A 22,429-nucleotide genomic window follows, 5' to 3' on the forward strand; every position below is an offset into this window, starting at 1 on the left:
TTATTCAGTATATTCGGACCATCCCACCATTTATACACACGCATGCGCACACAAACACACACATATGGTGGGCTCCCCTATCCACCACCCAGGGGACCCACTTTCTAGGAGTTACAGGGTCCCCCGAGAGCATCCATCATAAAACACTAATTCAAAATTTTAAGTAAAACTTGTTAACAAAGATCAATTCACATTCAACTAAGTGTTGCATACTCTCAGGCTTTCAGACTACTAGTCCAATATGATTAACACGTTACTGAGCACAAAAGTCACTCGATTAGAAATCTGTTCTTCTCTCCTTGCCCCAATAGTAATTGTTACAAGAATAAGGAATTTACTGTAGATTACCAGTGTCCTGAGAGGATATCGCGCTACTTCTCATCTGTCCTTTGTAGTCGGATGTCTTTCTGCTTTATCGAGTCGCATCCACGTGGAGGTTATGCTGATCGATGCAAATCGCCATTTCTTGCACTTTGCCGTACAAATGCTCGTCTACTGGATCGATATCGTCATATCGGCCGTCCCTTTTGGGGAACTTTTTCCACTGTTTCACATCGGTAAGCTTTTACCGATGGCCCTACTTGATGCCTGCCATCAGCTCACGTATAGCATGCCTGACTCCTTCGGCTAGCAACAGGGAAGGAGATTACTTCCGGCACCGTTGATCGTCAGCACTCTGCTTGTCACACGAGAAAACAGGAATAGAAAAACGGGGACTCAAACCCGAATGAACTCGTTTTTTATTCTTCTTTGTAGCGCCCTCTTTTCATAAATGGAGGATCGCTCACTGTGCTCTCCTATTCACCCCTATGCGATTGCATCACACTTCTGCTCCTTCAAGAGCGCTCATTTCGCCGAACATGAGTTCAGCTCGCCTTCCACGAACGCTTCCGTTGCAGCGTTACGTCATTGTAGGCAGCCTAGCTAGTAACCTTTGAACCTTTGTTTGCACTTAGATTTACATTCTTACACAGAGTATAATTATAATTTTGACATCAATAATTTTAACAATATAATTCTACTTAGACATACAATTTTCTCCTCAACTTTACTTCTTTCTAAGGTAATTGTAACAGGTTTTCTTTTATATTTTTCTTACTTAACTAATAGTGCAAGCATTTCTAGCTCAGAATTGTATTTCTTGTTAAATCTTGAATGAATGACTTTTTTGTTGAAAGAGTCTCCATTCAAGATCTAACAAAGGCCCCTCCTTTTTCTAAAAAAAATTCTTCACCAGAAAATTTTTTCCTTACTCTTCCCTCATTTCTCTGGGTATGACTGTTCCATTTTGTCTGTCTCAAAATCAAATTTCTCTTGGGCCAGGATGCATTCCTTGAGTTCTCAGAGATCACTTGACATATGCAAGCCATGTTGCTCTGCTTGTCCTGCCTTCCTATAGATTGATAAGTGTCACTTGTTGTCCTGCTGTGAGCTTTGTCACCATCGCTAATGTGGTTACCTCCTACTGTCCCTTTTTTGCATGGCATTTTGTCTCTCACTTGTGATCTTGTTATCTTCTGATACTTTGACTTTATCATTATTTCAGCACCAAGATTCTCCCCCTCCTTTGGTAGGAGAGAGAGAGAGAGTCTCATTTGATCTTGGCTGAGAGTAAACCTCATGATTCTCCTCTTTCCTTTTCAACTCGGCATCCTTTATGCACCGATGCTTGTTGGTCAGAGGGACATCTCTCCTTCCTTGGTCTCAATAGTTTAATAGTTTTGCTTTGTCACAGCGATATCCCTTCTCCCATGGAAACGAATTTCTTCTGTAGAATACACGCATGAGAAACCATATTTTTTCAGGAAATCCTCCCCCAGAATCAACCCGATTTGAGAGAGTGAGTTCTTGGGTAGAACCAAGAAGATATGCCATGCATATAAGCCAAACACCGGCAGTCCCACTCTCAGTATTACTAATTTAGTGGCATGAGTTGTGGAGGGGGGGGGGGGATATCCCTAAAAGTCCGATGGGTTTTCTCAGCCGTTTTAATTCTTCCATTAACACAGGGCTCCAGTTTCTTGAGATACCTCTCAGAGATAATGGAAGCTAGGGAACCGATGTCAATGAGTGCCTTGAAATCCCTTCTGCAGATTCTTGCATTTACTGCCATTCCAGGGAAGTGACATTTGCCCTGTTTGCACTTAGATTTACCCTTTTATCAAATGGTCTAGCACACATGTCAAATGTGTGACATTGTTTCTGATTGATACCTTCCTCTCGAGTTTCTAGTTGTAATAAAAGTCTCGGGCAAGATGTCCCAATTTGTTACAATTGTAACACCTAGGAACTTCTCTGCAAAAAGCCCTTTTATCATCTCCGTTCGAGGACAAAAGAGAGCTCATCTGACACTTGCAGACAGTTCTATCAATTTCTGCATTAGGGAATCCATCCTCTCCAGCACTGGTTGTTGCAATCGCTCAACTTCTCTATGAATCATACTAGTTATTTTATTTTCTGGAAAGGAAAGAGTCTCCTGATCCTCGAGAGAACCTAACGTCAACTGACTCACGACCGAGTCAAGCCACTCTATAACTGGTTGTTGCAGCCTCTCCACCTCCTTCCTGACTAGGGAGTGAACCTCACTAAAAGCACGGGCATCAACTGCAACACTACAAACTGACTCAGTTTTGTTTCCCTCGTTACCTCTCTGCACTTTTTGTTTTTCCTTTGTTTCCAATCCCTGTTTTATAGGATTTGGATCCCTCAAAAAGTCTCAACTTTCTTTGATCGCATTGACTGATCCTACTGCAACTGCAGAACAAATATCCCCAAGCAGCTATTCTCTTTCCTTTACTGCTTCGTAACAACTCTTCAAACAATTTACCCCTTTCCCAAAAGCTGTTTCCCTCAGTTCCTGCCTTAAGCCAATTCTGAAGTGTTGAAAAACAGCCCAATCAAAGTGATGTTTTCCCTCGTCGGCCACATTCATAATACTAGCAAGGGTAAGCAACCTGTTATGAAAATCAGAGACACTTTCCTTCTCTTTTTGTACCATCCTTTGAAGTTTCCAGAGGTTAGGTCCTATGTTTTTCGCCCTAGAAAATTGGGAAATTAGGATTTCCTTAAACCTCTGGTAATCCCAAGTTTCTTTTAGGATTGGCGAAGAGTAAAAGAAGCTTTTCGCACTTCCAACTAACTTACTGCGGAGCAGAATAAGCAGCTGGAAGTCACTCCATCGCCCAATCTTTCTAAGCTCTTCTATATACTCAAAGAAAGATCTCACATCGTCTGTGTCTTCTCCAGAGAACTGAGGAAAAATCTGTTGAGGGTTTATGGTCCTAAAGAATTCCAAATCAGAAGCTGAATTGTTTAACCCGGAGCTCGACGGAAGAGACATACCTGCACTTTTAGTTTATACTGTCTTACAAAGTTCAATTTTCAAAGTTCCCTTCCAAAATTTTCCTAATTGCTATGCACAAGACTAAAGACCAACTCACTGTGATAGGTCAATTTATTTAATGTTTTCGGGACCTAATCACATCCTGTCGGCTGCTGCACCATTTGTTATATATATTGTGTCTCTGTGCACCTTGGTTATGGCATCACTTTCCTTTTATTTCTCTATCCTAAATCCCTGTCGTACCTACTAAGCCTGAAATTTCTAACCTATCTCTCTGGGGCTGCTTCTCCTTTCGGAACTCTGACAAAATTTGTTTATTGTAGCTGCACCAGCCAGGGTCCTAGTATACAGAAGAATTCTTGTACAAAGAAGCCTTCCCAGAGTTCAAGTATTACCTAATCTTGTTAAAGTATTAAGTGCCTATAGAAACTTCAACATTGCAGTCATGACCTAAACTTTCTAAACTTTCTTTAATTTCACCTTATTCACAGGTCCGAACATTAGCGAGTGGTAAATTCAGTCTCATGCTTAGACAAACTCAAACTTACATAGAAAAAACATGTTTATTAATTATCAAAATTACATACAATAAACTTCCACACATCAAAGGCATGTCATATCAAAATTCTAATTCACTAGCTGAGCTATAAGGAACATTCTAATTATCAAAATACTCTAATTTTACATCTCTAGATTAAATAAGTACACATTCATCATAAAACACTAATTCAAAATTTTAAGTAAAACTTGCTAACAAAGATCAATTCACATTCAACTAAGGGTTGCATACACTCAGGCTTTCAGACTACTAGTCCAATATGATTAACACGTTACTGAGTACAAAAGTCACTTAAAAATTCTCTTTCTTCTCAATTAGAAATCTGTTCTTCTCTCCTTGCCCCAATAGTAATTATTACAAGAATAAGGAATTTACTGTACGTTACCAGTGTCCTGAGAGGATATCGTGCTTCTTCTCGTCCGTCCTTTGTAGTCAGATGTCTTTCTGCTTTATCGAGTCGCATCCACGTGGAGGTTACGCTGATTGACGCAAATTGCCATTCCTTGCACTTTGCCGTACAAATGCTCATCTACTGGATCGCTATCGTCATATCGGCCGTCCCTTTTGGGGAACCTTTTCCACTGTTTCACATCGGTAAGCTTTTACTGATGGCCCTAGTTGATGTCTGCCATCAGCTCACGTATAGCATGCCCGACTCCTTCGGCTAGCAACAGGGAAGGAGATTACTTCCGGCACTGTTGATCGTCAGCACTCTGCTTGTCCGCACGAGAAAACAGGAACAGAAAAACGGGGGACTCAAACCCGAGTGAACTCGCTTTTTATTCTTCTTTGTAACGCCCTCATTTCGTAAATAGAGGATCTCTCACTGTGCTCTCCTATTTGCCCCTACGCGATTGCATCACACTTCTGCTCCTTGAGGAGCACTCATTTCACCAAAGACGAGTTCAGCTCGCCTTCCACAAACGCTTCCGTTGCGGCATTACGTCATCGTAGGCAGCCTAGCTAGTAACCTTTGAACCTTTGTTTGCACTTAGATTTACATTCTTACACAGAGTATAATTTTGACATCAATAATTTTAACAATATAATTCCACTTAGATACAATTTTCTCCTCAACTTTACTTCTTTCTAAGGTAATTGTAACAGGGTTTCTTTTATATTTTTCTTACTTAACTAACAGCGCAAGCATTTCTAGCTCAGAATTGTGTTTCTTGTTAAATCTTGAATGAATGACTTTTTTGTTGAAAGAGTCCCCATTCAAGATCTAACAGTATTACTATATCCTGTACACGCCCTTGAGGGCACATGGCAGGAATTTGATGATGATGAAATCCACCCATGCCTAGCTACTGCTGATATGGTTGGGGTGGTGTATCTAAAACTCCCTTAAAATCCTTCATGCTAAGCTCATTAATGATTCCTCTCTTACAGATTGACTTCAACCACTATCTCATAGACGTACGTCTACAATCTACTATTCAGCTCTGTCTGTTCTACAGATGCTTCTCACTGGCATGAATGAAGACTTTCATTCCCAATTCAAGGCACAAATAATCCTCATCCTCTATCCAAGTCCTGGTTCAACCAAAAGTGTTACAAAGCAGTAGAAGAAAAAAATATAGCTTACCACAAGGCCCTGGGTATAAGATTGATTCCATGTTAGTGATTCCAAGTTCCAAAGCCATGGATATAATCAATCTTATATCCATGTGTGCCATGGATATAAGATTGATTCCATGCATTGGGGTAGGTATCAGATATGTATAGTAGATTGTAGAGACGATGCAGGATGATTGTTAATTCTGGAACACAATATTTGAAAACAACTGGAAAGATGTCATCAGAATCAAAAGACCTTCTAGTATCCAAGTTTTTTAGTGGTTTCCTGATTTCTTTTTGTTGAAAAACTAAAGGAGTCATATGGTGCTTATATTCCAATATGGAAGGAGGTGATTTTCCTTGGTCATTAATGCAGGAGTTTAAAGAAAAGAATGATGCCAGGAGGTCAAGCTTTATCTTTTGGGTGAAGTAACATTGGTGTCATTAGGATGAAAAAGAGGTGGAAATGCAATAGAAGTTGTGTCCAACAGCCTTAGTGAGGGACCAGAAAGCATGGTTTCTATTTGGACAGGAGGCAAATTTTTTACTGATGGCCTTTATGTAATCAAGATTTGGATCTGCTGATGACTGATTTACATGTGTAGCATGCTTTGGTGTAAGCAGAATATGAAGCTGAAGTTCTTGAAGTGAATCACTTGTGGTAAGCTATATTTTTTTCTTCTACTGCTTTGTAACACTATTGGCTAAACGAGGACTTGGATAGAGGATGAGGATTATTTATGCCTTGAATTGGGAATGAAGGTCTTCATGCCAGTGAGAATAATTTCTGTAGCTTGTTCACAGCAGGTGTTAGGGTCAAAGAAACAGAAACAATAGTTAGACCAAGGAAAGTAGGAGTAGACATTCAAGAGGTCATTCCAGTTGGCTCCTTTGTAGTGCCAGAAGACATGAGGTTAGGAGTAGGTTGGATTGGGGTGTTCTATGAGAAAGACTTGTACAAGATTGTGGTCAAAGTTGCTGAGAGTAGTGACCTGTATGGTGTTCTTGAAGGAGAAATGATCAAAAAGAAATCCACAGTATTCGAAGAATGAAGCAGGTTGTCAGGAATTCAATAGGTTGGTGTACGATTTGTGTTAGATCATTACTTATGGCAAAGACTTCTGCTTCTCTTCCAGCTTGGTCAGTGGTGTTGGAATAGAGGAGCCATTTGCAATTGTGGATGCTGAGGTTGCCTAGGAAGATGACCTCACAATTTGGATAGGTGGACTGCAGATGGTAGAGTTTCACAGAAAGGAATTTGAAGAGGTCAGAATGGTTATCAGTGTTTGGAGACCAGTAAATGAAACAAATGAATGTTACTAAATGGGGAAAGGAAACCTTGAGCCAGAGAATGTCAAAAGCATCAGGATTCTAAATTAGCCATTTTCTGGCAAGCTATGTCAGATTTCAAAGGCACAGGTGCCATCCTTTGGGCAAAAAGAATCATGAAACGTATAGTTTGGGCACTGGATGTATACAGTAGGAGATGTAGTTGTAATCTGAGTTTCTGTCGGGAATAGGATGTCTGGTCTTGAAGACTGCAAGTGGTAGCAAATCTCATTTATGTTTGAGTTAATGCCATGGATGTTAGTAAAGTAGATGTGAAAGTGAGTTTTTAGTGAAGAGTATCATATTAAAAATGAAGATATTATGAAGGAACTTGATACTGTTAGCATTCTGGAGTGTGGGAGAAGAAACAGCCAAAGGTAGTATGGCACTCGCATAGAATGGGAGAGAAAAAAACCAAGAGGAAAACTGAGATCTAGGTGAATTGAAAAGTAAGAAGTGCCCTGAAAGACCAAAATATATTTTACACTATTGGAGTTGTTATAGAAAACAGATTAATTTCAAGGAAATTGTCTGGAAAGTTAGTAATGATGTAAACTTTTCATGCTCTACTGTCATAATATCCTATAAACAGCCCCCCCCCCCCTTGATACATGTCAGGCATTTGATGACGACTTACTATCACTTGTGTATTGTGACAAGTAGTTGTGCTCTGAAGATGCAGATTTGAAATCCAGTAAATATTAAGCCAATTACTATCTTTTGTAATGATTTACTGATTTCCTGTTGTAATACTGTGAAAAATAAGTAATGAATTTCTGATTCAGAAATAGGAATAGTTAAACTTCTGACACTGAGGACAAAATTATATCATACATGATATGATGAATATTAATAAACTCTTCAGCAATTTAAATATATAAATGATTAAATTGCTTACATTTATATGTTGATAAATGTTCCACAACACATTTACTTTATATTTATAAAGAATGTAATTAGTAACAGAATAATTAGCAATAATTAGAAAAAGATTAACAATTCAAGGTCTTGCATTCAGTAATTATTATGAACTTACCATAGAATGCCCTATCAATACAACCGATTGACTGGAACCATATTTATAAAGTGTCAGAATGTGCTTAATGCACTCACGAACAAACGCTGGAAAGAATTTTTTATAAAATATTGCAGAAATTATTTACACACAGAGAAAATATAATATATGTGCTCTCACTATAACAAATTCACAGAAACAACAGGAGTAATTTGTTAAAGTAGCAGCTCACTGTAAAAAATTTTCTTACAGGATAGCAACATGCCTTTGCCAAGAACTTTTTAATACTTTTCTAAGGTGAGTGACTTAGTTATAATGTGTTTTGCTGTAATGAGAGTCAATGCTATATAAATTATGATCATTCAAGTCATAAATAGCATATCATTACTTGATATTTTTAAGCACAATGTCTTATGACATATTTTACTTTTCTGAAAGAGTTTATATCAATTTAAAAATACTCTGTAAATTTTTACAAACACGTGTGTGTTTCTCTAATTCTCTTTTTACACAGCTTTTTTTTGTTTTACACGATTTCAAAATAACACTGTTCAGAAACCAAGAGCAATTCTATTTTTAGTGGTATATTTTGAATTAACATGGTTCAAATAATTGGTTCAACTGATTTATCATGGTAAGAATAATGAAAATAAATATCAGGAAGGTGACAAAATGTTCTGGAAGCTAGTGAAGATTAGAAATGGAAGAAAGAGTAGTGCAAAAGAAATCAAAGATGATACAGCTGACATAAAAACTGAAGATAAAGATATCCTAGATGTCTGGAATAATTACTTTGAAAGGCTGTTAAATGAACCAAGCAGTGACAGAACCATACTAGAAAATTACCAAGAGGAATGAAAAGCAAAGTACATATCAATACTCAAAGTAGAAAAAGCCCTCAAAAACTTGAAATGTGCAGTACTCGGAATAGATGATATTCGACAAGAAATGCCAAGCATGGAGTTATAAAAGTTTTGCAGTGGCAACACTGCATAATTAAGAGGATTTGGTCAGAACATCAAATTCCCAAAGATATTGAAGTAGAGCTATCAGTAGTACCCATCTATAAAAAAAGGGTATAAAACTTAATGCAAGAATTACAGAGGAACTTTTCTACTAAGTGTTCCAAGTAAGATTTATGCAAGTATACTTGAGGTTGAGGAAGACTGTAGAAGAATAACTTCGAGAAGAACGAGCTGGGTTCAGGCAAAAATAGAGGATGTCAAGTTCATGTAGCTCAGTGGATGTGGCGTTTGCACACTACGGTGCTTGACCGCACGAAGGAAGACTTGTTGGTTTCGAATCTAGTCAGCTAGAAGAAATTTTTCTAAGCCTTTTTCGACTGGTTCCCGAGTTAGTCGATCTCTGGCACGGGCAAGCGGGTTTCTTCTCCCGGAAACTCGGGTTTTCCGTCCAGCAAACTCAAGAAAATCGACTGTAGAAACCACATTATTTCAGACATTAAATACGAGTGTTAGGGGCCACGAGATGGCGGCACTTGTTGAGCCATCTCTCTTCACTGCGTGCCGCTTAATTAGCGATAGCCTTGGGCCAGCTCTCTCTGATTGGCTACCAGTAGAGATTGAACTGCCCACTCAGTCTCCAAAAGTTAGATAGGGCTAAAACGGCCTCGCCTACTCCCTATATATGGAAATAAAAAGGCATTAGTTGATTTTTTTTTTTTTTTTTTTTTTTGAAATTCATATTTTCACTTTAAGACAAACATTGAGAAATCATGAGAATGTGATAAGAATCTGTATTTAAGTTTTGTGAAGAAGTATTTAGTGAAGAATGCAAATTTAATAGGCAAATTAAATTTGAGAGAAAAAAAAACTTTTTAAAACACTGCAATGGTTGGTGGGGGTGAATGGAACATCATATAGAGCAATATATAGTCTATATTTAAGTTGTCAGTTAGTACTGAAGGAAATACAGGAAGATGGTTTGATGCAAAATCAGGGGTAAGACAAGGATGTACATTATCTCCACTCTTATTCATCATCTATATGAATCACATTATGAAAGAAAGTGGCATTAGGCCTGTCATTAGAATTGAGATGTCAAACTCAGCTCTATACTTTATGAAGATATGATGTACTCTTAAATGCATCTAGAGCAATTCTCCAGGATTCACTAACAAAATTGAATAACAGTAGTAACAAATTGGGCATGAAAATACCACAATAAAAAGACCAAAACTATGAAAATTGGCAATAGCGTAGAAAACTTCAGCTGCATTCTGAATGAAGATTCTATAGAAGTAGTAAAATATTTCAGCTATTTAGGCACAGTTTTTTAGTGAAGATGGCAGGTTAAATCTAGAAATAAACAAGAGAATAAGCAAAGATAGTATGGTGGGTAGCCAGCTGAATGCATTTATATGGAATAAGAGAAAAATTAGCCAAAATACCAAACTACAAAACAATGTTTAAACTAGTTTTAAGTTATGGTGAGAGATGGGTTAGAAATAAAGCACTTCAAAAACTACAGACCACAGATACATGCAATAATTATTTTAAAATGGCATTAGACCTGATATCAAAATTGCAGTTATTCAACTCGGTGCTTTACTTTATGCAGATGAGAAGTCTGGAAGCTTTCTTAACTAAAATGAATAACTGCTGTGATATGTTGAAAGTTGTTCCACTTGGTTATACTACCAATTAACTGATGTAATAAATTTGGTGTCAAAATCAGCAAGCTGCATTCTACAGAACAAGAACATTTCAAATATTTAAGCAAAATTTTTATTGAAGAATGCATAATTTAATAGGAAATAGATAACAGAATAATCAGACAAAGATAGTATAGTAAAGTAGAGATTCAACTAAATACATGTGTGTGTGTGTGTGTGGAATAAGAGAGGAATTAATTCAAATACTAAAGAAGCTGTATACAAGACAGAGTTCAAACTCATTTTAAATTATGGATCATGCAATACTGATCAAGGAAAGGAAGGAGTAGAGACAGCATTCAATACCAAATATGAAGATAAACTTCCTGATTGGAAGGCAGTTTCAAATAGTTATGTGGGAAAACTTCAGAATGGGAACATGAACAATGAAACTTATTTGTGCGTATGGTTCCACAAAAGGATTTCCTAAGGAAGAAGCAGGAATTTTCTGAGTCACTAGAGCAGGCAGCTGACATAAAGAAAATGGAAAAAGTGGCCATTGTTAAAGATCTCAACAGCAGAGTAGGAAATGAATCTCACCAGACATATAGGAACATTTTAGGAAAATTTGGAGAAAAGGGGAAAGCTAATAATAATGGTTAAGAAAATAAGTCTCGTTGACTATGTTATTGTTGGTAGTGATGTTTTCTCCCTTAAGCAGGACACCAGAGTGTACAGAGGATTTCAAATTGGAAGTGATCAACATTTAGTCTTGAGCAGGGTAAAATTGAATTTTATATTGAGAAGAACATATAAGAAAGTTTTAAAACGAATAAAAGTTGAGCAGCTCTCAGATGTGAACTGTACACTAAAATACACAAATATTATTGAAGAAAAATCAAAGAGTTTGAGAACAGGAACCAAATCTTGGAGATTCAGTGGCAAGCCCTGAAGAAAACACTGATTGATTCAGCCAGAGAGGTATGTGCTGAGGTTGTCTGCAGGGATAGAAAAATAAAAACTCCATGGTGGACACAGGAAGTTAAAGAGGCAGTGAAGGAAAAGAAGAAAGCATATCAAAAGATCCTGACAAATAAGTCAGCTTGTGCTCTTAGAGAATACAGAAAACTAGCTAAACAAAAGTCATGAGAACACTTTGGTAAGATCAGAGAAAATAAATATCAAAAAGTTGGCAAGATATTCTGGAGGTTGTTGAAGAAGAGCTCAGAAATGGATGAAAGAGGGCTGTAAAAGGAATTAGAGATGATAAAGGTTACAGGAAAACTGGAGAAAAGAGATATCCTTGAAGTATGGAGTAATTACTTCCAAAATTACTAAATGAAACAAACAGGCAGGCACAGTGGTAAAAAGGCATGCAGTCAGGAATATATATCCATACTTGAAGGCAGCAGAACTAGATGATATTCGACCAGAAATGCTCGCGTGCAGAGATATAAAAGTTCTACAGTGACTGCACTGCATAGTTCAGAAAGCCTGGGCAGAGGGACGAATTCCCGATGATTTGAGTAGAGCTCTAATAGTACCCATATATAAAAAGGGAAATAAAACTGAATGTAAGAATTACAGAGGAATATCCCTACTGAGTGTTTCTGGTAAGATTTATGCAAGCATACTTGAGAAACGTTGAGAAGAATTGTGGAAGAAAAGCTTGGTGAAGAACAAGCTGGATTCAGGCCAAATAGAGGCTGTCAGGATCAGATCTTCACTTTATGACAAATAGGTGAGAAAGCATGGGAATATAACAAAGATCTGTATTTAAGTTTTGTAGATCTGGAAAAGGCATATGACAAGTGCCAACAGAGAAAGCATTCAAAATGCTACAGTTATATGGTGTCAATGGGTCATTATAAACCAGCAATACTTTGTCTTTATTTGAGCTATAAGTCAGCAGTTAGAATTGAAGGAAATACGGGAAGCTGGTTTAATGTTAAATCTCGTGTCAGACGAAGATGTACATTATCCCCTCTCTTATTATCTATATGGATCACATCATGAAGAAAAGTGGTATTAAACCTGATATCAAAATTGGAGGTGTTAATCTCAGCTCTTTGCTTTATGCAAATGATGTCATCATCATCATCAAATTCCTGCCATGTACCCTCAAGGAGTGTACAGGATATAATAGTACTACATGAAAAATTTACATCATTACTAACTTCCTATCTACAATTTTCCTTCAAATCAGTCTGTTACTTGTCAAGACTCCAACATTACCAGATCTTATATTTCTATCGTCTAAGGCACTTTGTACCATATCAATCCACCTATATCTTGGTCTCCCTCTGGGTCGTTTTCCTGCCAACTTGGCAGAGAACACTTGTTTTGCAAATGATGTTATACTTCTAAATAAATCTGCTACGTCTGCAAGATTCCCTGACTAAATTGAATAACTGTTGTAATAGATATGGCATGAAGGTCAGCATTAAAAAGACAAAGACAATGAAAATAGGCAGATACACTGAAAATATCAACTGCATTGTGAATGGAGAACTTATAGAACAAGTAAAACATTTCAGCTACTTAGGCACGATTTTTAGTGAAGATGGTAAATTAAATATGGAAATAGACAACAGAATCAACATAACTAGTATAGTAGGAAGTCAACTGAATAAATTTATATGGAATAAGAAAGAATTTAGCCAAAACACTAAATTAGCTGTATACAAGACAGTGTTTAAACCAATTTTAACTTATAGATCTGAGAGCTGGGTTAGAAGTAAAACACTTGACCAAAGACTAGAGACCGCAGATATGAGAGTCCTGAGAAAGATTAGAGGCATGAACACATGGCATCAATGGCAATATCATATTAAAAACGAGGAAAGAACTTGATATTGTCAGCATCCAGGAATGCATTAACAGAGGTAATCTCAGGTGGTATGCTCACTTAAACAGAATGGTAGAGGAAAGATTAGCAAAACAAGTGTTCTCTGCCAGGTTGGTATGAAAAAGACCCAGAGGAAGATCATGATATAGTAAAATGTGCGTTAGAAGACAGAAATATAATATATGAAAATGTTGGAGTCTTGACAGGTAAAGGAATGATTTGGAGGAAAATTGTAAATAGGAAGTTAGTAATGATGTAAATTTTTCATGTAGTACTATCTCTTGTACACCACTTGAGGGTACGTGGCAGGAATTTGATGATGATGGAGATTAATAATAATGTAAACTTAATCATGTAGTACTGTCACGGTAACATGAACACCCCCTTGGGGGTACATATCAAGAAATTGATGCTTATGATGGATTAGAAATAAAACTACTGATCAAAGACATGAAACCAAATGTAGGCATTTTCAGCAAAAATTGGTGAAAGTTAACAGAGGAGTATATTGTTAAAAGCGAAGTCAGTTAAGATGAAAAAGAACTTGACATTGTAAGCATTTCGGAATGTTAGTAAAGCTAATCAAAGCCAGCAAAGGTTGTAGTTGGTCGATTGGAAGAGCCTCTGCTAATGGCCTGCAAAAAGTCAAGCAAGTTACAGCGCGGTTAGTAGTTGGAAGGAGATCAATCATTCGATGCTGTTGCCACACTCTCCCTTGATGAGTGTTTGGACTCCCTGGAGGTGTCACATAATAATAATCTCCTGCTACCTTAGGATTTCATTTTGGTGCTAAAATAGCAAAAAAAAACCTATGAAGAAGACCAAGATCTACACAGATTAATGAAGTTGAAAGTGTCTTAACTATCTTATACTATAAATTAAAGCTGACAGGAAATTATGTTCTTGGTTTAATCCTTTATCCAAGTGTAAGCAACAAAGTTTGTGTGTGAAGTAACTTCACAACTGAGCAACTCATATATAGAGGCCAATGAGTTCACATCACTTGCCTTAGTATCTCATAATGCAAAGCACATATCCTTACAGACATATATAATGCTATGCATTATGGGAAGAGTACTACCCAGTAGTATAACCAAGTGGAAAAACTTTCAACATCTATTTCTAATCCAGAGTATTTTAGTAATAAGGTGACGCCTTTTGGTTACTTGTATATGGAAATATGACTTCTGCATTACTTCAACCTTGGCATCACTTCTGGGTCTGGCTGCCAAATAAGAAGACCTCAATAAAGGTCGAAACCGGTCTTGGGAAGTGACCCTTCTCATAATGCATATCATGATTTGCATTATGAGATACAAAGGCAAGTGAAGTCATTGTCCTGTATATACAAGTTGCCCAGTTGTGAAGTTACTTCACATGCAAACGTTGTTTGCTTGGATAAAGGATTAAACCAAGTATATAATTTCTTGGTATCTTTAATTTATAGTATAACCAAGTAGAAAAACTTCCAACAACTGTTATTCCCACTCTGAACAACTGCTTAAATGATGCTGTATCTGAATGTATCCTTATAGGTTGAAGAACAAATACGGTATTAGAGAAATGAATGTGCAACCTTCCATAAGATGATGATGTGAAAGTTATATTTTGAGAACAAGAGTGAGAGGTCTTCTGAAATATATGAAGTGAAGGCAAAAAGAATTATGAGTATTCTGCAGAAAGCTAAATTAGACTATGGAAAAAAAAAAAAAAAAAAAAAAAAAAAAACTGGCTATGCAGGCTAAAGGCAATCCAAAAGAATTTTACTGTTATGCCATATAAGTGAAAGAATGAATATGAAAGAAAAATTTGAGTGAATGCAGATGATACTCTTCTCAGAAACCGATAAGATTGTTTAGTTAATGAGTTTTACTTTGCTAAGACATATCAACCAGGTTGTCAGATCCTGAATGGACGATTTTTAGAAATTATTCATTCAGAATCTAACATAAGAATTTGGCTAACTCAGATAATACCTGGTTGACAGCAGACAGTTCTGAATTTTTGTTGTAAAGGAATTTGTATAATAACATGTAAATCGTACTAGAAAAATCTTGTAGTTGAAAGTTAAACTGAAGGATTATAGGATTAGTGAAATTTTAATAAGGAAATTGTAGTATAATCTTGTCCTATTAAGCTGTCTTAAACTTAATAAGTCGCCAAAGAAGTTAAGAGTACGAGTGCAAAGGTCGAGTTACATACGCACGTATCGGCCGTAAAGCTGCCAGCTAGAATGTACGAGGAAGATGACGTAAGCGGGATTCCCGCGAATACAGCATCTAAACGACAGCTAGGACTTGAGGATCACCTTAAGGGCATGAAAACGAAGGGTCATATGGGAAAGAAGGGATTAAATATAAGCAGAATGCGTGTGATAATGCGGGGCCTTTTTTCTGGTTGTTCCTGACTTCACTTCGAGGATTCCTGAATAGCAGAGAATGTGCTGTATCGAGGCAGTGAGAATTTCGAGTCAGGGAAGAATGTAAAATGGACGGCGTAGTCGTAAGCCCATTGCGGAAGCTACCAACGGAAGGAGGACCCGAAATACACACGGCCGTTAACAGACCTTCGGAAGAAAAAGATTGGGTAACGTAAAGATCTTTGTTGTATGTTTAAATGAGACAGAATTTAATGTTAGATCATATTAAGTGGACATTTCATAGTGGACTATAATAAGGATTTGAATTTTGAGATAGAGTAATTCTGCTAAACAAAGGAATGTCAGGAGTGAAATTTTAGCTGCATGTGACTGAGATTATATGTGAATTTGATATTTTGTAGATGATTTATATCAGAATAGTAACGGGTTCAGAAATGTATTTTAATGTAGCAAGAATTAAGAGTACGATTTAGAGTAACATAGTTAGCTTGTTTTAATGTTGAATAGAGTATGAGTAATTGTCAAGTTGATCTATGAGTGTTTTCTTAAATTAGTATTGAGTAACTAACTTAGTAAGAGATTTTGTAAAGCTTAATATCCCATTTCAATTATAATTGTAAAGTGAATTTGTTCCAATAAACATGTTTTATTGTATATGCCTGTTTCGTGCTTGATTCGAGAATTCAAATTACCACTTGCAAAAATTTAGAACCATAGCGGGAGGGAATTTAATGAGAGTGTTTGAGTAATAGATTTATTGGTCACGACTGCAATTAGAACCATTATCTATTTAGCACATATTAGAATGAATGTCAGTTAACCTACGAATATTTCCCTGAATTTTGAATAAGCTCATATTATAGGACTCTTGCCTGCGCAGCAATAAAAAAATAAATTTGCTAGTGTCCGAAAAGGAAGCATTCCTAGGTAGAGTTGAGTAGGGCATTATTAAGGAAGTAAGTTAGTATATTAAATAACAATAGCGAAAGAAAACGAAGATTTAACAAGGTGTATATGGTGCACAGTGCTACTAATATTCAGTGAAGAGAAAGAGATGCATGAGAATGAGGTTGAAGAGCACTTGCATAACTTGGATAAGAATTTAGTAACAGGGATAGACAGAATATCAACACACATGCTAAAGGAATATTCATCCAAATTGGCTAGGTCTTTGACATGTCTGTATAACTTGAGTATCAGTTCAGGAAAAAATACCACAGGAATGGAAACACGTATTATAGTTTTGATGTATAAGTGTGGTACAAAAAACCTTTGTCTAACTAGTGACTGAACAGTATCTCTGGATTGGTGGTGGTGAAGATTTTAGAGTTAAGAAATCACCTAAGAAACAGGCTTACTCGAAGAGAGATTATGGGCTTACTAAAGACAGATCATGTTTTAGCAATTTGCTCATATTTTATAACAATGATACATCTGGGTTAGATAAAGGGAATAGACACTGCTAGATTTACTAAGGCATTTGACAGAATACCACATGAAAGACTATTGCATAAACTGGAGAATGTGGGATTGGGATTGTAAACTTTTGACTTGAATAAGCAGATAGTTGACAGACATGTATAAAAAAAAATTTTAAAAAAACAGGTATATAAAAAAATGACTGATCACTGTGGTGTACCCCAGTGATCAGTCCTTGGACCACTGTTGTTCAATCTATATATTAAGGAAATTAGGAAATATCTAACAAAAGATGTTCAGCTGTTTGTTGACGATGATGAAAAGATATGCAGGACAATCAGAGATGCTACTGATATCAAGCACTTACAGAATGATTTGAATAGGCTGGAAATTTGGGGAAATGATAATGGCTATCAGTTCAATGGTAGTAAGTGTAAAGTTATGTACTTTGGCATAATAAGATTTCCAATGTAGCATAACTCTGCATATTACATTAGCAGAGTTATGCTACAAGAAACTAATTAGGCTAAGGATCTTGGCATTATGGTAGATTTTTATTATTATTATTATTCAGGCCTCCATGAAGTCAAAAGACTCATCGCAGGAGGTCCTTCCTAAGAAACACAAAGTCTATCAAGACTCACCACTCCTTAAACTCATTGACCGTTCTCGCTCTCACCACTCTATCAGGCAATGCATTCGACGGTTCAACCACCCTCCAAGCAAAGAAACCACTCCTCACCTTCTTTCTCAAAGTTTCCTTTCATAACTTCCAGGGATGGCCCTTGTCATGACTCCTTCCTGCTGTTCAACCAAGCAAAAGAACTCCCCAGTGTCAACCACCTCTCAACAGTTTAAAAGTCTCAATCATATCACCTCTCCTTCTTCTATCCACCAAACTCTGCAGTCCACAATCCATCAGCCGACCATCATAACTAACATTGTACAGTCTTGAAAACATCTTTGTTATCTGCCTTTGTACCCTTTCCACAGTTAATTTATCCCCTTCAAATCCTGGGGACCAAATCTGAGAACAATAGTCTAAGTGTAGTCTGATCAGAGTCTTATACAAGGAATGATAACTCTTTTATCTCTGCAGGTCAGTGTCCTTCTCATTATTGCAGCAATCCTCTGTGTTACCTTCACCACCTTTGCAATATATCAGATGAATTTCAGGTTTCTATCAATCATCAACCTCAGATCTCTTGTCTCCCCTACTTCTTCAAGTATAGCTCCTTCCATAGAGTATGCAACGTCCCATCGATGTGTCCCAAACCTCAAGACCTTTTGCTGCATTAAACCGATAACCCCATTCATTTGCCCATCTGTCTAGCTTATTCAAATCTTCCTGCAGGGCTACCACATCTGTACTATTACTAATAACCCTTTCCAGTTTCGCATCATCTGCAAATAACTGAATATCCCCTTGCAATCCACTAACCATGTCATTGATATAAAAGGTTAAACAATATAGGTCCCAGTACTGAGCCCTTTGAGACCCCACTTGAAACTGCCCCACCATACACAACTCTCTGATACCTATCTGACAGCCAATCCTAAATCCAGTTGACCATCCTAATATCCAGACCCATGTGCTGCAACTTAAATATCAGCTTATTATGTGGCACCCTGTCAAATGCCTTCGCTAAGTCCAAGAAATTAGCAATATATGCCTTTCCCCTCATCTACTGCTCTTGTAACTTTATTATAAAAGGCTAGCATATTGCTAAAACAAGAGCACCCCTTCACAAACCCATGTTGATGCTCACAGATAACATTACCCTCATCTGCCCAATGCTATATACGGTCCCTCACTAATTTCTCCAAGAGCTTAACAACTACTGATGACACACAAACTGGTCTATAATTAGATACTTCCAGTCTGCTACCACCCTTATGCAATCTTACCTTCCTTCCATTCCCTGGGCACTTTTCCCGTAGCCAGACTTTCATTGAAACGCCAGGTTAAAGGAGCTATCAGTTCCTTAGCACATTCTCTCACAACTCATGGTGAAATACCATCCTATCCCACAGCTTTACTGACATCCAGAGTACTCAGTATTTGGAACACGATCTCCTCCTGCACCTCTAAACCTCGAACCTGCCATATCCCTGTAGTATTAAAATTTACTCCTCCAGGATGAAATACTCCAATAAAGTATAAAATACTCCAACAATTCCACTATGTCCTCTGCATTAGTCACTCTATTCCCATTTTTTATCCCACAATGTCATTCTTCCACAGTCATTTCTCCTCCTACTGGCCACATAGCTAAAAAAATTCCCTAGGATTTTCTTTGGACCTTAGGGCCAATCTCTTCTCACATTCCAGTTTCACCTTCCTAACCATACTAGTTACTCTCCTGGCCTGTGTCTTATATTCTTCACGCATCTGCTCTTCACCTGTTTCCTTATATCTCTTCCATAGTCTCTTTTCCGCTTGCAATTCCTGTTTAATATTGTATACAGCTTACTATTGCTGCTAACAAATATTCCTTCACAATTTCCCAAGCACTAATGATATCCTGGCCTTTCAATTCCTTCTTCCATGATACTTCCCCAAGTTAACGTCTAAGACTATTATAATCACCTGCCTTATAATTCCACATACATTCCTGTCTCTTTGATAATCCTGCATGTCTATTCATCTTCCAAGTCAAAACCATATGGTCACTCTCTCCAACTGGCGGGAGAGATGTCATCTCAGTTATTATTAACTCTTCTGATGCTATGACCAAATCCAAAACTCTTGAACCTCTTGTTCCCTCTATTACATGTTGCCTAAGACATATGTTCCTCAAGAATTCTAGAAATTCCATTCCCTTATTGCTACATACATCTTCCTCTCTCCAATTTATACTGCTGTAGTTAAAATCTCCCATAACAATCATTCTTCTTGCTCTTGCCAAACTCAACTGTCTAAACATCCCCAACCTCTGTGCTCCTTGTTCTGTAGCATGTTGAAAAGAATCGCAATGTTGAAACAAACTTTCATATGTAGGATATGGAAATTATTATGCCTCTATACTAGGTCTCGATAAGACCTCACCTGATACTATGCACATATTTGGTCTCCTGCATTCTAAAGGTATAAAGATGCTGTGAAAAGGGCACTAATTAACTCTTAGCGAGAAAGGTTAAGTGGGTAGAATATGTGCCTCCCATATTCTTGGGATTTTTAGACCATCATTATTGTTAAGATTAGGGTGGTTGATAAGAATCTCACAGGCCCCCCTTAAATTTATATTCATACCAAGTTTGGGTATGATGTAAACAACTTGTGTTTTTCCAGTCAGTTATATGTCAAGTATTTAGTATTTTAGGTTATATGTAAAGTATTTATTATGTTCCTTTTTTTCAGAGCATGATCAGAAAGGTCAGTTTTACCATAGTTATTATATTTAATGCGTCATTTATGTTCTTTTTTTCGGTTAAGAATTGTGGGTCCTGTTTGCCCAACATAGGGCAAATTACAGGTGTAATGAATATGGTATACTCCAGGGTGGGCCAGCAGATGGAGTGGAATAAGAAAGGTCATATTCTACCCACTTAACCTTTCTCCCTAGGAGCTAATTTTGAACAGAACCATAATTCTAATATAACAATTGTCATGTTAAATTAGGACATCATTTTCCCTGTAACAAAACTATCTGTATGAGAGAATATTTCGCTGATGTTGTCTTAAATAGAAAAAAGCTTTGATGTAGTTGATTTATTTTATTTCATTTATTTATTGTAATTTTATTTTCACTAGAGGTCAGGCCAGTAGAATAACTGTTGATCAAATCATTGTCTCTTCAGCATACTATGTGAAATGTGATTTAGCTTCTTTCTGTGTGTGTGTGTGTGTGTGTGCGTGCGCGTGCCAGATGATGACCTTAATATGAAGGTCAAAAAGTCAAGAAATTACAATAATTATTTATAACACGGTTGCAGAGTCCATTTTTAAAACGAATGCTGATCACTGTGTGACACTAAAGGAAAGGATAATTTCAAAGGCTTTCAGGACCCAATAAAAATTGTGAATTCTGAAATTTAAGAGATCTTAGACAGCTAACCAGTTGCAAATGGAAGTTTGAAAAGGTGATGTTAATGAGTTGCTTCAATCTCACACTATGGAACTCTCATCCAATGATCTTGAATTAGAGGAACAAGAAAGAAACAAAGAAGATAACAAATATGAAGCTTCAACTCGGTTTTTAAAAGGTCCAGAAGCATTTAAACTTCTCAAAAAAGCTCAAGCAATCTTTGAATCACAAGATTCAGACTTCGAACGATTTAGTAAATCTTCCTGCGAAATGGATATTGCTTCTGCTTGCTATCGAGCTATTTTAAATGAAAAGAAGCAAAAGTCAACGAAGCAGATGACACTCAAGGCCTTCTTAAAAAAAAAAGATGCACTGAAGATTCCTAATATATCTCTACCACCTCGATGGCTGTCGATTCACCCGGTGATATAGAAATGAACTAATTTTTTTTTCAAAGAATCTTTTGTAATTTAAAATTTTTCTTATGTTATTTTTCAAATATGTAAATCTTTGGGCAGTAAAGTCTTTTCTTATCATTTAATATTCATTTTATATTTTATATATTCCTTCTTACGAATGTAACTCTCACTTATAGCATTATTTCTAAGGCAAATAAACTCCCGCTTTACAAATTCCGGATTTACGAACGGTTGCCATGAACCAATTAATTTGTCAAGGCAGGAATTACCTGTACTTTATAGAAGTTTTAACTTTTTTAGCCATTTTTCTAATACAAGTTTATGCTAGTACCAGATTATAATATTATGCCAAAATTAAATTACTGTCATATCCAATACAGAAAACTAAACAAAGAGCAGAATTTAGGTATTTCATGTAAACAGCAGTTTACCTGAAATACTTAAAAAAATGGAAAACTTAAATTTTTAAAAACTATCAAACATTTTTCTATTCAACAGTATCTTCATAAAATAAACAAAATATCTTGAACAAACCTGTTTGCTCTTCCAAAATGCCTCCATATAATCCCGAAAGTCCCTGAAAAAGAATACAAGAAATATGAGAAATTTCAGTGAACTAACAATAAATAATCATTAATAAAAGAATAGTGTCGATAAAAATTTCAATGAACATGCTGTAAGAACACAACATAAATCTTCCTTAAATATTTTAATGATCTTAAAGATTTTATTAATTTAGAGGGGGGGAAAAAAGTCACTGTATAAATGAAGAGTGGTGGATGAGTGGAACTCATTGCCAGAATATACTGTGAATTAATATGATAGGCATGTTGGTAGTAAGTGAGCCTCCCCCAGCGAATCTACCGACTCCATGGAGGTATTTGCAATAGTAATAATAAATACTTTCTCCAAAGA

At 36.7% G+C, this 22,429-nt stretch overlaps 1 protein-coding gene across 1 annotated transcript in view; it reads right to left on the reverse strand.

Annotated features, from left to right (window-relative positions):
• LOC150107878 (GPI inositol-deacylase-like) overlaps positions 1-22,429 on the reverse strand; it is a 208,894-nt gene that overhangs the window by 122,982 nt on the left and 63,483 nt on the right. The window contains exons 5-6 of the mRNA XM_090415369.1: positions 22,049-22,091; positions 7,828-7,913 (exon numbers count right to left, since the gene is read on the reverse strand). Of these exons, the coding sequence (XP_090271495.1) occupies positions 7,828-7,913; positions 22,049-22,091 (129 nt within the window). The remainder of the gene's footprint in view (positions 1-7,827; positions 7,914-22,048; positions 22,092-22,429) is intronic.

The sequence above is a fragment of the Typopeltis vanoorti genome, chromosome 3, assembly GCF_054136105.1.
Source record: "Typopeltis vanoorti isolate ZY-2024b chromosome 3, IOZ_Tvanoo_1.0, whole genome shotgun sequence".
Taxonomy (NCBI): Eukaryota; Metazoa; Arthropoda; class Arachnida; order Uropygi; family Thelyphonidae; genus Typopeltis; species Typopeltis vanoorti.